The following is a 14,743-nucleotide window of genomic DNA, read 5'->3' as shown; positions in this document are numbered from 1 at the left end:
CAACATATTAGAGCACATACATCATTACCTGGCTCCTATTCAAGGGAGAAATTCCTAAGCTGAAGTTAGCCACTGGCAAAAAAGACTAAACAGATAAGTCCTAGCAGTTTATTTTGTAAATCTAAATAGCATATATGACTGGGCTGAAAAGCCACCCTAGAAACAAATGTTCTGTTCTTGTTAGTCAGAAACATCATGATCTACACCTAGCATCAAGGCAACTGACTCCCACAGGCTATGTCCTGGGGAGGACACGAAATGTATATAAAGGCCTCTAACTCAAACTGGTCATTAGGTAACTAGGAGAATTAAAACTTCTTTAAAAAACAAAAACAAAAAGGGGGGATAGAGGCTATGACGCCAAAGATGGCTCTATCCCTTATAATATTTACTCTTAATTTTTAAAAATTGGATGATGCTGGGAGATCACCAGCTGAAAGGCACGGACTATGGCCTCAATCGCCCAGTGAAATGGTCAAATGGAAGAATGTCCTTGATAATAAATGGTATGGCCCAGATCCTATCTTAATCAGATCCCGGGAAGCTATTTGTGTTTTTTCCACAGGGTGAAGACAATCCACTTTGGGTTCCGACGCGACTGACAAGGACCGTAAAAGAGCAAGATGAATCTCAAGATGATCCTGTTATTCTTACTCCTGATGGTTGAGACAAGGATAAGTATAGCTTTGTGGGCCATAGTAAGATCATGGCCGGTACCTTTACAGTACATTCCAATTCTTCTACCTTGCTTTTGTTTTTGGCAACTGAATATTTTTAAAGAAAAAGATTATCTCTAATTTGGCAGATTTCATTAGCAAAAATAAAGTGAGCTCTGGAGTGTTATTTAATGCTTTAACGCAAGTTGCTCAAGGAGCACAGTCAGGCTCAAGTGATGTTGGAAATAATGTAACTTCACCTATAAACATCACCACGATTATGATAAAGGGAAATGCGACTATTCCAAAAAGATCACGATGGTCTGTTGACAATGCTACTGCTATACACAGCATGCCTTGGTGTCATCCGGACCATGCATTTCCTATAGTTTTTTCACCTTGTCAATCAAATATTTTTTCCTCGAAAAGAAATAACAAAGGGTTTTGTTTTGTCACCTCCATTGGATTTTTGCTGTAATGAATGATAAAGGAGATGCTACAGAAAAAGAAAATATTTGGCCAAATTACCAATGGGTTCTAAGAAATGAGACAGGTGCTAGTGCCCAGTTGAAAGGAGGGCTGATGATTTTGAATCAGCGCCTTGATCTGGTTGAGGAACAGATAGGTGTCCCATACCAGTTGGCTCAGGTGGGCTGTGAAAGAAAATTGGGTGCTCTGTGCATTACCAGTGTTCAATATGAAAATTTTACTCATGCAGCTAATCTATCTAGGCAGCTTTCTTTGTATCTTGCAGGAAATTGGTCTGAAGGATTCGATGAGACCCTTGAGGCCTTGAGGGCAGCCGTTCTAAGGATCAACTCGAGGCAAGTGGACCTGTCATTGACAGAGGGCCTCTCCTCCTGGATTTCATCTGCATTTTCTTATTTTAAGGAGTGGGTGGGGGTAGGCTTGTTTGCCGTGATCCTATGTGGTGGAGCATTGCTTTTGCTCTGGATGGTCTGTAAACTTAAAGCCCAAACAAAAAGGGACAAGATGGTGATAACCCAAGCACTTGCAGCATTAGAACACGGTGCCTCCCCTGATATATGGTTATCTATACTTAAGCAATAGGTCGCTGGCCACTCAGCTCTTGCACCCCACGAGGCTAGTCTCATTGCACGGGATAGAGTGAGTGTGCTTCAGCAGCCTGAGAGGGTTGCACGGCTAAGCACTGCAGTAGAAAGGCTCTGTGGCATAAAATGAACCTATTCTAAGGAGACACGTCATCTTGTATAAAGGTTGAGTGTCCAAGTGTCCTTCCCCCAGGAAAAAAAACGACAGGGGAGCGGACCAAGACCCCTCCGGGTGATGAGCCTGGGAGAAGGTTTTGTGTAATGCCCCTATTTTTGCACACTGGGGATTTGACCTCCATCTCCACTCTCAGTACTGGGTGGCCTGTTGCCTTTTAAATAAAAGGGGGAGATGTGAGGAGGCGCCCTTGCAATCACCATTACAAGATGGCGCTGATATCCGGTGTTCTAACTGGTAAACAAGTAGTCTGCACATGTGCTAGGGTATTTTTCCATTCCTTGTGCCCTGCCTGTCCCGTGGCGTCATCTGGGCTCATAGTGAACAACCAGTCAGGGTGAAAAACGTCTCCAACCGCTCTTGGGGTCTATTTAAGGACCGAGTTTCCTGTGTTCTGGGCCTCCTCCCCCAGAAGCTGATCATCTCTCTCTCGAGATGGATTAAAGTTATGCTGCAGAAGGACCCGTGTGTGTCCTGTGTGTGTGTCCTCGCTGGCGAGACTCCTTATCTCACAGGACAGCTTCAAAGCCCCCAGATTCAATAGGTTAGAGGAGTTCTCATTTAACACTCATGGGGTCAAAGTGCAGGCAGATGGTGGAGCCTGTGGAAGGTCATCAGACAAACAACCTGGTGGTTGCAGCAGAAATCACCAGGCAAGTAGGTATACAAACAATGTCAGCTACTGATTTCCTCATCCTGCCTTCCCCACAACCTTGGCCAAGAGCCATGCTCCAAGGGGCTCACTGGGGGAGAAGAGACTCTGGGACATGCCATGTCACTCTTGGCTAAGTGGAACACCCAAAATGCAAATTCCTCAGCCCAGGCCCTGCTTTATGCGTTTACCCTTGTTAACCAAATTGATTACAGAGTACACATGACATGACTTCATGCAATCAGGAAGAAAAGTGAAATCATGATACTTGCACAGAAACAGAAGGAACTAGAAATCATTGTTAAGCAAAATGAAGCAGAATCAAAAAGGGAGGTATGTGTGGTGTGTTTGTATATATGCGTGTGAATGAATGTATATGGTGTGTGTGCATGGGCTGTATGGTGTATGTGTGTGAAAGTAAGTATGTGGTGTGTGTGCATGTGTATGTGTGGTGTATGTGTATATGTGTGAATGTATGTATGTGACTGTGTGGGGTTATGTGTGGTGTATGTGTGTTACTGTACATGGTGTGTGTGCATGTGTATGTGTGGTATATGTGTGTGTGTGAATGTAAGTATGTGGTATATGTGCGTGTGCGTGCTTTTGTGGGGGCATGATTATGTGTGTGTGTTTGGTGTATGTGTGGTGCATGTATGCAGTATGTTTGTGGTGTGTGTTAATGTATGTATGTAGCATGTGTGTGTGCGCATGTTTGTGGGGGTATGTGTGTGTGTATGTATGTGTGTGACCTTATTATCAGAGACCCCAGAGGAGTTTCTTCCTGTATCCCAAGAAGATAACTGTTGGCCATGTTTCTGTTTTGTCTGTTGGGTTCTAAGGTTACAAGTGTGTAAAACCACATCTTACTTTCAATTGCATTTCACTCATTGGGCACAAGCTGTTTTTACAGCCAACTTGTTGTGGTAAATATTACTTGTGGATTTCTTACCACCACATAAATTATAGAGGTATGAAATAATAATAATAATGATGATGATGATAATAAGATGAAGAAGAGAGGAAATGATAGTAAATTAATAACAAGAAATAATATGATATAAAAAGAAATTATATGAAATAATAAAATAAGAAATAATTATATGAAGTAATATGAAATAAGAAATATTAAATGTGATATAATAATATAGTAAATGATAATAATGTGAAATAATATGAAATAATAAAACAATAAAATAATTAATAATTATTATTATAAGCATTAAAGCACCAGCATGTGGCAGATACCATTCCTCTATGCTAATTTCTCTACTTCTTTACTAAGAACAGTGAGATATCACTTGCCATATTCTTTTTTTTTTTTTTTTCCGAGACAGGGTTTCTCTGTATAGCCCTGGCTGTCCTGGAACTCACTTTGTAGACCAGGCTGACCTCGAACTCAGAAATCTGCCTGCCTCTGCCTCCCAAGTGTTGGAATTAAAGGCGAGTGCCACCACGCCCGGCGCACTTGCCATATTCTGCCTAGGCTGCTCATACTCTCAGGCTCACCCACCTGGCCATGCTCTCCCAATCTATCCACCCATGGGACCCTTTTCCTGCTTCTTCTTCCCTCTCCTTCATGGTCTCTTCCAAAGATACCAAGGCTGGGAACTGAAGTGCCATCAACCTTTCTTCTTGCCAGCTGCAGGCATTAGATGTGTTTACTGATTGATTACAGGAGGTAGGACTGATGTAATCACAATCCCCAAAATTATCTAAAATATGGGTCCAGAGTCGAGGATCTGGTATCAGATCAAATGTTACTCATACTGTTTCCTCTCAGGCTGAACGTCTGAAACCTAGAAAATAACAGACCTTTTAGACAGGGGTAAATCAAGCTAACCATATGGACAGACTTATAGATAGATGGATGGATGGATAGATAGATAGACAGATTGATTTATATATATATAGATTTTTATATATAGATTTATAGATATATAGATTTATAGATGCTATATAGATATATAGATGATATATATTTATTGATAGCTATATAGATGTATAGATATATACATATAGATATGTAGATATATAGATTAATAGGTGATATATAGATGTAAGGATGTATAGATTGAAGATATATAGATGAATAGATAGATAGATATAGAAACATGTAGATCGATATACCGATATATTGTTGTAGGTTGAAATGTTACATAAGGGCAGGTCACTGTACTGACTTAAGGGGGTGAAGAAGATGGCAACCCGATAAGAAGAACAAAACTGGGAGCTAACCTGGACACTTCAGACCTCCCAGCCAAAAACCAAGCAGCATCCAGGGGCTGGCTCATTGCCCCAGGCACATATGTAGCAGAGGACTGCCTTGTCTCTCTGTCCACAATGGGACACAAACAGGATGTACATAAATAAATGAAAAAAAAAATTAAAAATGGAAAAATGAAATATAATTGAATATATATATATACATATATATAGGGAGAGAGAGAGAGAGAGAGAGACAGACAGAGAGAGAGAGAGAGAGAGAGAGAGCGCTTATCTGGCAGAAAAAAATGGCATTAATACATTACTCTTTGACCTGGCTCCTGTGTGCAATATCAGTTGCTGTGATCTGTAACATGACACAAAACTACAGCCAATGGCTTGTGTCACAATCATCTGAGCTGACCAAACCCTGAAAGTGCATTGGACATATCTCCAAAGTAAGAAATTCAATATTGCTTGAACCAAGCTAAAGTCCCCAATTTACATATCTATCAATCTGGTCTGTCTTCATTCACAAGACATGAATAAATACATGCTGGAAAATTACAAAGTCAGTCACCCTGTCACCATCAAGTTTTTGTTTTGTTTTTTAAATGGTGACTCCAAGGTTAGTGATAAAAACAGGTGTCTCACAAAAAGTAACTCTATCAAAAAGTGTCTCACTTGGCTACCCATCCAGTGTAAGGAGAAAGAACAACCTTGGGATTGATAACACATCGGCTTAAATCTAAGCTGAATACTTAGCTTAGATAGCGCCATTCCATTCCATGACATTGGTGCTCGATAATGTAATAAGGACCAACATTTATCACTCTCTGGTTAATGACTCTGAGCTCATTTATATTGTCAAAGAAGGTCTTAAATATTCCAACAAAGCTAAATTACAAGAAAAACACTCTAACCCCAAATGTATGGAGATGACAGAGTTCCGTAAAGAGGAAATGACCAAATCACTTAGAGAAATCCAGGAAAACATAAGAAAATTGGAGGAAATCAATAAATTCCACAAAGAAGGCCATAAAAACACAAACCAAAAAGGAGAGGAAGCCAAAATTCCTATAAATGAAGCCAAGAAAGAACACACCAACATGTGAAGTAAAAAAACTATTCAATACATAAAAGTGGAAACAGAAGCAAAAAAGAAAACTAAAACTTAGGAAATAGTGGAAATAAAAATTTAGGACTGCAAAAAGGAACTACAGAGGCAAGGTTCACCCACAGAACACAGACATGGAAGAAAAATCTCAATCATTGAATAAGCAATAGAAGGAATGGGTAAACCAGACAATGAAAATGTTAAGTCTAAATCTTCCTGATATAAAGTATCATGGAAATCCAGGACATTGTAAAAGGACTAAACATAAGAATACTTAGGAAGAGAGGAAGAAGAATCCTTGCTCAAAGTCTCAGAAAGTATTGACAACCAAATCTTAGAAGAAAAACTTCCTAACATAAAGAAAACACAAGAATCATCAAAACACCAAACAGAAGGGACTATAAAATAAAGTCTCTTCCCTGTGTAATAATCAAAACATACAGTTCAAGGAAAGAATACTAAAAGCTGCAAAGGTAAAAAGCCAGGAAAAACATAAAGGAAGATCTATTAAGATCACAGATGTCTTCTTGGAGTCTGTAGATGCCAGAAGGGTTTGTACACATGTGCCGCAGAAACAACACATGCCTGGATTTTAATATGTAAAAAAATGACTACACCGTTAATGGAAAAAATTAAGATAGTCCACGATAAACTCAAACTTAAACAACCTCTCTCTAAACATACTGACCAACACAAAGAGATAGAGGTAGAATCTAACCGAGGAAGTTAAGGATACACATGAAAACACAGGTAGTAAATAATCTCTCACTGTCTACAAAAGAAGGGAAAGCACACACACAGCCCAACACCAACACCACCCGCAGCTGCAACAACAACCACCAAATACAAGGAGTTAGCAATCACCATTTATTGACTCATTCAATAAAAATAAGTTTTGATTTGGGAGAAAATGTAGCTGTAAATTGGCCTAGGACTTTGAGGCTTTTGTGTTTGAAAGTTATACAACTTTCTGTCTCAGGTTGGGTGTGGGCGGTGGGGTTTTGAAGATAAACTTCTCAGTATGTTTCCAATAATTTTTTTTTTCCGAGAGGGTTTCTCTGTGTAGCCCTGGCTGTCCTGGAACGCACTCTAGACTAGTTGGGACTCGAACTCAGAAATCTGCCTGCATCCACCTCCCGAGTGCTAGGATTAAAGGAGTGCACCACCACCACCCAGTCCAATAAATTCTTATCATTTGCATTGTCCTGGAGTGTGAGTTGTGTTGAACCTCAGTGGACCCAACAACTTAAAAGCTTTACCACACTGCTGATATTCATAGCATCTGTCTCCAGTATGAATATTCTCATAAAAAGAAAAATATACATAAAAAGAAGTTCAATGAAAAAGCTTCACCATACTAAATAGATTCACAATGTTTCTACCCAGTTCAATTTCTTCCATGATGAAAATGACTACAAAATTGTGCAAAGGCTTTACCATATTAAATATACTCAGAGGGTTTCTCCCTCAGCCTTTCAATGGCTAGGAACAGATCTCATGACCAAACCAACTCTCAGAAAAGCAAACATTTAAATTGGGGTTTCTCTGCAGTGTGGTTTGTCTTGTGTGTGCCTAAAGAACTATGACATACAAAGGCTTTACTACGTTCATAACATTCACATGGGTTCTCACTTGTATGTGATCTTTTAAGTCATCATAGATGACCGTGACATCAAATGCTTTACAACATCGATTACCTTCCAAAGGTTTCTGTCTTCTATGTGTTCTTTAAAAATAATGGAGACTATAGAGTTGTAAAAAGTCTTTATTTACCACATTGATTGCTTTTATGAGGTTTCTTTCCAGTGTGGAATCTTTAACATTTTGAAGACGAGTGGGATATGCACAGGCTTTAGCACATTGACTACATTCATAAGGTTTCTATCGAATATGGGTTCTTTTATGATTATAGAGACAATAACTTTGTGAAAAGGCTTTTATAACATTGATTATATTTCTAAGGTTTCTCTCCATTATGGATTCTTTTATGATATTGGAGATGATTGTGACCTGCAAAAGCTTTACCACATTGATTACATTCATAGGGTTTCTCTCCAGTATGTGTAATTTTATAACATTGGAGACTACTGAATTGTGAAAAGGCTTTACCACATTGATTACATTCATAGATTTCTCTCCAGTATGTTTTTTTTATATTTCAATTTTTACTAGATATTTTCTTCATTTACATTTAAAAAGCTATTCAGACAGTTCCCCTATACACTCCCCCCCCCCCTGCACTGCTCCCCTACCCACCCAATCCCACTTCTGGGCCTTGGAGTTCCCCTGTACTGGAGCTTATAAAGTTTGCAAGGCCAAGGGGCCTCTCTTCCCAATGATGGCAGACTAGGCCATCTTCTGCTAGATTTGCAGCTGGAGACATGAGCTCTGGGGGTTACTGGTTAGTTATATTGTTGTTCCACCTATAGGGTTGTAGACCCCTTCAGCTCCTTGGGTACTTTCTCAGGCTCCTCCATTGAGAGCCCTGTGTTCCATCCAATAGATGACTGTGAGCATCCACTTATGTATTTGCTCAGCACTGGAATAGCCTCACAGGAGACAGTTATATCGGGAAAGTATGTGTTCTTTTATGACATTGGAGATGACTGTGTTGTGAAAAGACTTTACCACATTGATTACATTCATAGGGTTTCTCTCCAGTATGTGTTCTTTTATGACATTGGAGATAACTGTGACGTGCAAAGGCTTTACCACACTGATTACATTCATAGGGTTTCTCTCCAGTATGTGTTCTTTTATGACGTTGGAAACTACTGAGTTGTGCAAAGGCTTTCACACATTGATTACATTCATAGGGTTTCTCTCCCGTATGTGTTCTTTTATGATGTTGGAGATTACTGTGACGTGCAAAGGCTTTCCCACATTGATTACATTCATAGGGTTTCTCTCCAGTATGTGTTCTTTTATGACATTGGAGACCATTGTGACTTGTAAAGGCTTTACCACATTGATTACATTCATAGGGTTTCTCTCCAGTATGTGTTCTTTTATGATGTTGGAGATGACTGGGTCTTGCAAAGGCTTTACCACATTGAATACATTCATAGGGTTTCTCTCCAGTATGTGTTCTTTTATGAAATTGGAGAAGACTGGGTCTTGCAAAGGCTTTACCACATTGAATACATTCATAGGGTTTCTCTCCAGTATGTGTTCTTTCATGACATTGGAAACTAGAGAGTTGTGCAAAGGCTTTACCACATTGATTACATTCATAGGGTTTCTCTCCAGTATGTGTTCTGTTATGAAATTGGAGAAGACTGGGTCTTGCAAAGGCTTTACCACATTGAATACATTCATAGGGTTTCTCTCCAGTATGTGTTCTTTTATGATATTGGAGATTAGTGAGTTGTGCAAAGGCTTTACCACATTGATTACATTCATAGGGTTTCTCTCCAGTATGTGTTCTTTTATGATACTGAAGAATACTGTGATCTGCAAAGGCTTTCCCACATTGATTACATTCATAGGGTTTCTCTCCAGTATGTGATCTTTTATGATATTGAAGACCACTGTGACTTGTAAAAGCTTTACCACATTGATTACATTCATAGGGTTTCTCTCCAGTATGTGTTCTTTTATGACGTTGGAGATAACTGTGACGTACAAAGGCTTTACCACACTGATTACACTCATAGGGTTTCTCTCCAGTATGTGTTCTTTTATGAAATTGGAAGCTACTGAGTAGTACAAAGGCTTTCCCACATTGATTACATTCATAGGGTTTCTCTCCAGTATGTGTTCTTTTATGACATTGGAGATTATTGAGTTGTGCAAAGGCTTTACCACATTGATTACATTCATAGGGTTTCTCTCCAGTATGTGTTCTTTTATGACATTGGAGATAACTGTGACGTGCAAAGGCTTTACCACACTGATTACATTTATAGGGTTTCTCTCCAGTATGTGTTCTTTTATGATATTGGAAACCACTGTGACTTGTAAAAGCTTTACCACATTGATTACATTCATAGGGTTTTACTCCAGTATGTGCTCCCTTATGACATTGGAGATGACTGGGTCTTCCAAAGGCTTTACCACGTTGATTACATTCATAGGGTTTCTCTCCAGTATGTGTTCTTTTATGACGTTGGAGATGACTGCATTTTTTAAAGGCTTGACCACATTGATGACATTCATAAGGTTTCTCTCCAGTATGGGTTCTTTTATGATATTGAAGATGACTGGGTATTGGAAAGGCTTTACCACATTGGTTATGTTCATGTGTTTTCTCTCCAATTTTTCTTTTTTTATGACATTGCAGATGACTGGGACATGAAAAGGCTTTAGAACGTTCATTACATTCATAGAGTTTCTCTCCACTATGATTACTTACATACCTGCAATGAAAATTGGCACATGTGATATGTTTACTACATTAATTTCTTTGTTCAGTAATTTCATCAAGATGAATAAAGTTTACAAATTGGTCTACTGATAAAGGTGGACCAGATCATCTGGTTTTATCACTTCATATGTTCATGGTGTTCTCCCTCATTATGGGTTGTTTTGCATCTTTCGAGATATCTGTGATGGTTATTACATGGCTGACATTTATAACATCCTTTTTATATGGGATTTTTATATGATGTATTTCATCTATATGAGGATAATAGAACAACTCATAGCTTTATAACAGTAATTGCTTTCGTAATTTTTCCTGTAGCATGAATTGTACAACATTTGACTGTGAACTAGGACAAACAAAAGAATTTCCAAATTCCTAGTACCCATAAAGATTTTCTACAGTGTGAGCTTGGGGAAGTTCCCAGTAAAATTAGAAAACCAATTGATTGCAAACTTTTATCATATTCAGAATGTCTACCAAAGGCAGAATCTGACAATTAGCTCCCAGTTCAGGAATAGAAAGAGGTACATTGCTTCTTTCAATATCCTTTGCTCACATGGCTTTTATCCATTGTGACACATGATATATATATTAAAAGAAGAGTAACAGATGAAAGGTTTATAAATTGCATTCACACTGTTTGACTTTTGTTCTCATAGACATGTAATATATGAATTAAGGTTTCTCCTATGACAACAATCTTGACTCTCATAAACTGTACCCTAAACAAATGATCAATTTCACTATAAGACTATGAGTATCACCAACTTTCCCATGGATTATTTGCTTATTGGAAGGTTTTGGATATATATTTATCACTATTCGATGTGCAATATCTGAGTCTTGTAAGTCTATACACATTGTCAGATCAGTATAGCTCTAATAGAGCTACAAATTGAATAAAGGTATCTCTTAAGGCAATGTTTCCTCATCTTTTTTTAAAAAAGAGGAATGCTTTGATAGATAAATCAGATAACTACATCGAGGCAGTATATGTTTTTTAAGAATAGTGTAATTAGGGCTGGTGAGATGGCTCAGTGGTTAAGAGCACAGACTGCTCTTCCGTAGGTCCTGAGTTCAAATCCCAGCAACCACATGGTGGCTCACATTCATCCATAACGAAATCTGATGCCCTCTTCTGGAGTATCTGAGAACAGCTACAGTATATTTACATATAATAAATAAATAAATCTTAAAAAATATTGTAACTATAGTTACACTTCAAGTATTGACATTTTACACTCCTGCTTTTCTTTAGAGCTTCCGTATCATAGTAAAATTTCCTTAGAGGCATAATTGCATAAGCTTTCACGTGAAAATTACCTTTCATTTCTTCTTGAATTTTGACAACGTCTTTCAATATGATGGTTTTCCCAAGTATAGCCTAAAAGACAGTACGAGAAAAATGAATGATCCAGTATTGGGAATAGGCAAAATTCAAGGTACTGTGAATTTTCACATCACTGGACACTATTTATTCAGCTCAGTCTTCCTTGTTCTCAGTTGTAATAACAGAGCACCATCACTAACCAAGAGACATGTTTTCCTACTATTTTGAAAAGCAAAGAAAATTTACAGTCATACCTATAACAGTGAGGTTCCAGTAGGTCTCCAGCATCACATCTTTGTAGAGACTCTTCTGGGAAGGATCCAGCAAATTCCACTCTTCCCCAGTGAAGTTCACATGCACATCATCATAAGTCACTGCATCCTAAAATATCCCATACATGTGTACATCACAAAGCATGGTACTGACATCACTGTAAAGTAAATGTGCGCTTCCTTGACCATATATTCATGCAATTCTGGTGTTTCCTCCACTGACTTCTTGACACAGAAGTTATAATCTAAGTACCATAACATTTTAAAGGAAATTGAGTTGAAGTTTCACCTGTGTTGCTTATGAACATTTTAAATAAATAGGGTAAAGTCTTCAAGAGGAATTACAATTGAGAGGGAGATGTAGGGTGAAACAGATCAACAGTACTGAGCACATATCCCATAATTTGTAAGAAGAATCACTAATGAGAAAAATCATGGACAAGCAGGGTGTATTTGTTTATGTCTTTAATCCCAGAGTCACGGGCAGGTATACATCATTGAGCTGGATCCTAGTCTGTTCTATGTAACAAATTCCAGGACTGCAAAGGTTACATATTAATTATTTACTCCACTGCAAAAATCAACCACGGAGACAAAAATGATAGAAAGAACTCAGTTGTTTACTACAGTTCCTACAAAGAAGTATACATTCCCTGCACTTCTGTACTCATCTAGCAGAAACAGGAAGTGTACCGCTTTAAACTGCAACATTAGTAAAACTTTACTGGCAATCAAGGCACATTTAATGGACCAATGGACTGAAAATATTAGTAATATGGTGTTGAACATAAAAAGCAGCATAAGGCAGGAGAGAATGATAACTCAGCCATGGAAAGCTCTTGCTGGTCTTCCAGATAACAGTGGTCAATACTAGCATTCACGTGACCCATGGCTTTATGAACAGGACTTCTGAGTCCACCTTCAAACAACACTAACGATGAGGCACACATGATATTCATATTCACGCATACAAGCAAAACACCCCTATTTATTTAAAAATTTCAAAACAAATACAAGAGTTTGGGGAAACATCAACACCCAGAATCCAATGACTCTGAAGCCTCAGGCAGTATTGATGTCATGAGCATATGCCATCCTAAAAAATAGACTATAACCTATGTGCCCACGGGGTACACAGGGGGCCCCAACCCCACTCAAAAAAGAAACAGAGGAGATTGGGAGGAGGGAGTCTGTGAGGGCAGGGACCTAGAGTAGGGACAGTGATCAGGGTGATAATGAATATCTAAATTATAGGATAAACAAAAAAAAAGGAAAGAAAGAAAAAGGAAATTTTTTGAGTGTATATACACTTTCACCTTCCCCAAGATGAATCTAGAAAGGCTCCCGCACTGTTCAAATATGTAAAGTCTCTGCTGACACTCAAGACAGTATCATGACAGCCACATCAGAAAGCAAAGTTGCAAAATCAAACAGCAAGTTATATCTTTCCAACATAAACTGGCACTGAATACCCCTTTCCATTCCAATCGATAGGAATGTGCACATAGGGAGAGAAGATTGGACAAAGGTAAGAAAAACAACAGGGGAAACACCAAATCCTATAGTTTTGTCACAAACACATTGGACTTAAATTGCTTAAGGCATAGATGGTGCTCTTCCTGTAACTTCTCATACATCTCTCAGTTTGGGTACTTCATCTCCCTGTAAGCATCTCTCCATGGCAGATTTCTCAATACGTTAGTTTACTCCACAACCTGTGGTCACAAAATGCAATTCAAGCATCAACCTGAACCACTTAAAGGCAAGGAACTCTCACAGAGTCTTCCCTGGGATCCTGACTCTGTCAAAAGATGGCTGGAGTGGTGCTAAACTGAAACCATAGAGAAAGAATATATGACTATGCTATTTTCATCTTTCAGTTTCTAGAAGCAGCACAATATGGATGATCCTGTGAAGTTTGGCTTCTAAATTAATGGACCCTGCCTCGCTTGGACCAATTTGCAGCAGGTTTTGTTTAAGGTTCCATCCTGGGATGAGGAAACACGTTGAATACTCCTTCCATTAATTTAAAACATAGCAAGCAGGAGGAAGTACTACACTTAGGGTACCTTCATAGGCATATAACCAAAAGGGCATTTGCTCCACTAAGTTCACAGGCACTTTATTGGTAACAGTTAGAAACAGGAAAGAATGCAGATGTTCCTCAACTAAAATGTGGACACAAAAACCATGTTTCATTTACAAAATGGAGTGCTACTCAGGTATGAAAAACAAGGACATCATGAATTTTGCAGAGAAATGGGTACAATTAGAAACTAATATCTGGAATGCGGTAACTCAGAGACAAAAGGACATGCATATACGTACTCACTTACAAGTGAATAATAACCATAAGTACAGGATACCCACACTGCACTTCATAGACCGAAAGACAATAAACAAGACAAGGCACAAATGAGCATGGTTGAATCTCACTCAGAACGGGGTTGAAAGAGACAGAAGAGGCAGATGGAAGGGAGAAAACTGGATGGGACTGTAGTTAAGAAAGAAGAAGGGGAGTTTTAGGGATGGGTGAGAGACAAGGGAAGGCCTGAGAGCCAGGAAAATGAAATGAAATTAGCAGATGCTGAGAGGGAGCGGGGTTAGTGTGGGGGCATCTATAGAATGTGCCTGAGACTATGAATGGGAGGGCACAAATGCAGCTAGGGAAGTGATCTTAGCTGAGATAGATAGCATTGAGTTATGGACCATGAAGAGGTGACATCTTGCAGTCAGGCAGAACTACCAGTCAAGTGTTCAGTACCCCAAAAAAACCAAAAACCTTTTCTCCCAAAATTTGTTCTGTCTGCAAGTAAGGCAGGCACAAAGTTGAAATAGAGATTCAAGGAATGGCCAAACTATACCCTGCCCAACTAATAACCCATCCCATGGGCAAGCAC

At 38.8% G+C, this 14,743-nt stretch overlaps 1 protein-coding gene and 1 pseudogene across 1 annotated transcript; both read right to left on the bottom strand.

The window, feature by feature from the left end:
* The window catches only part of Gm9269, a 37,105-nt pseudogene extending 25,236 nt beyond the window's left edge, over window positions 1–11,869 (bottom strand).
* Window positions 6,729–12,802, bottom strand: Gm32719 (predicted gene, 32719). The gene is made up of 4 exons (XM_030247026.1): window positions 12,780–12,802; window positions 9,104–9,231; window positions 8,456–8,935; window positions 6,729–7,936 (listed from the first exon to the last, which is right to left on the bottom strand). Exons 1-4 carry the CDS (start codon window positions 12,800–12,802, stop codon window positions 7,833–7,835), a joined length of 735 nt encoding a protein of 244 aa, XP_030102886.1. The 3' UTR covers window positions 6,729–7,832.
* Between the last annotated feature and the right edge of the window lie 1,941 nt (window positions 12,803–14,743).

This window comes from Mus musculus, chromosome 12, assembly GCF_000001635.26.
Source record: "Mus musculus strain C57BL/6J chromosome 12, GRCm38.p6 C57BL/6J".
NCBI lineage: Eukaryota > Metazoa > Chordata > Mammalia > Rodentia > Muridae > Mus > Mus musculus.
The sequence above is the reverse complement of the archived record's forward strand: the minus strand, read 5'-3'. Positions and strand labels throughout refer to the sequence as shown.

Bases quoted from the DNA above. Each gene is read 5' to 3' on its own strand.
- Gm32719 (XM_030247026.1), bottom strand. From the start codon at position 12,802: ATGAATATCATGTGTGCCTCATC. The intron at 8,936-9,103 runs GTAATCAATGTG...AACCCTATGAAT, and splicing joins TGGAGAGAAACCCTATGAAT to GTATTCAATGTGGTAAAGCC. The intron at 7,937-8,455 runs ATACTTTCCCGA...ATAAAATTACAC, and splicing joins CCAATGTCATAAAAGAACAC to ATACTGGAGAGAAACCCTAT.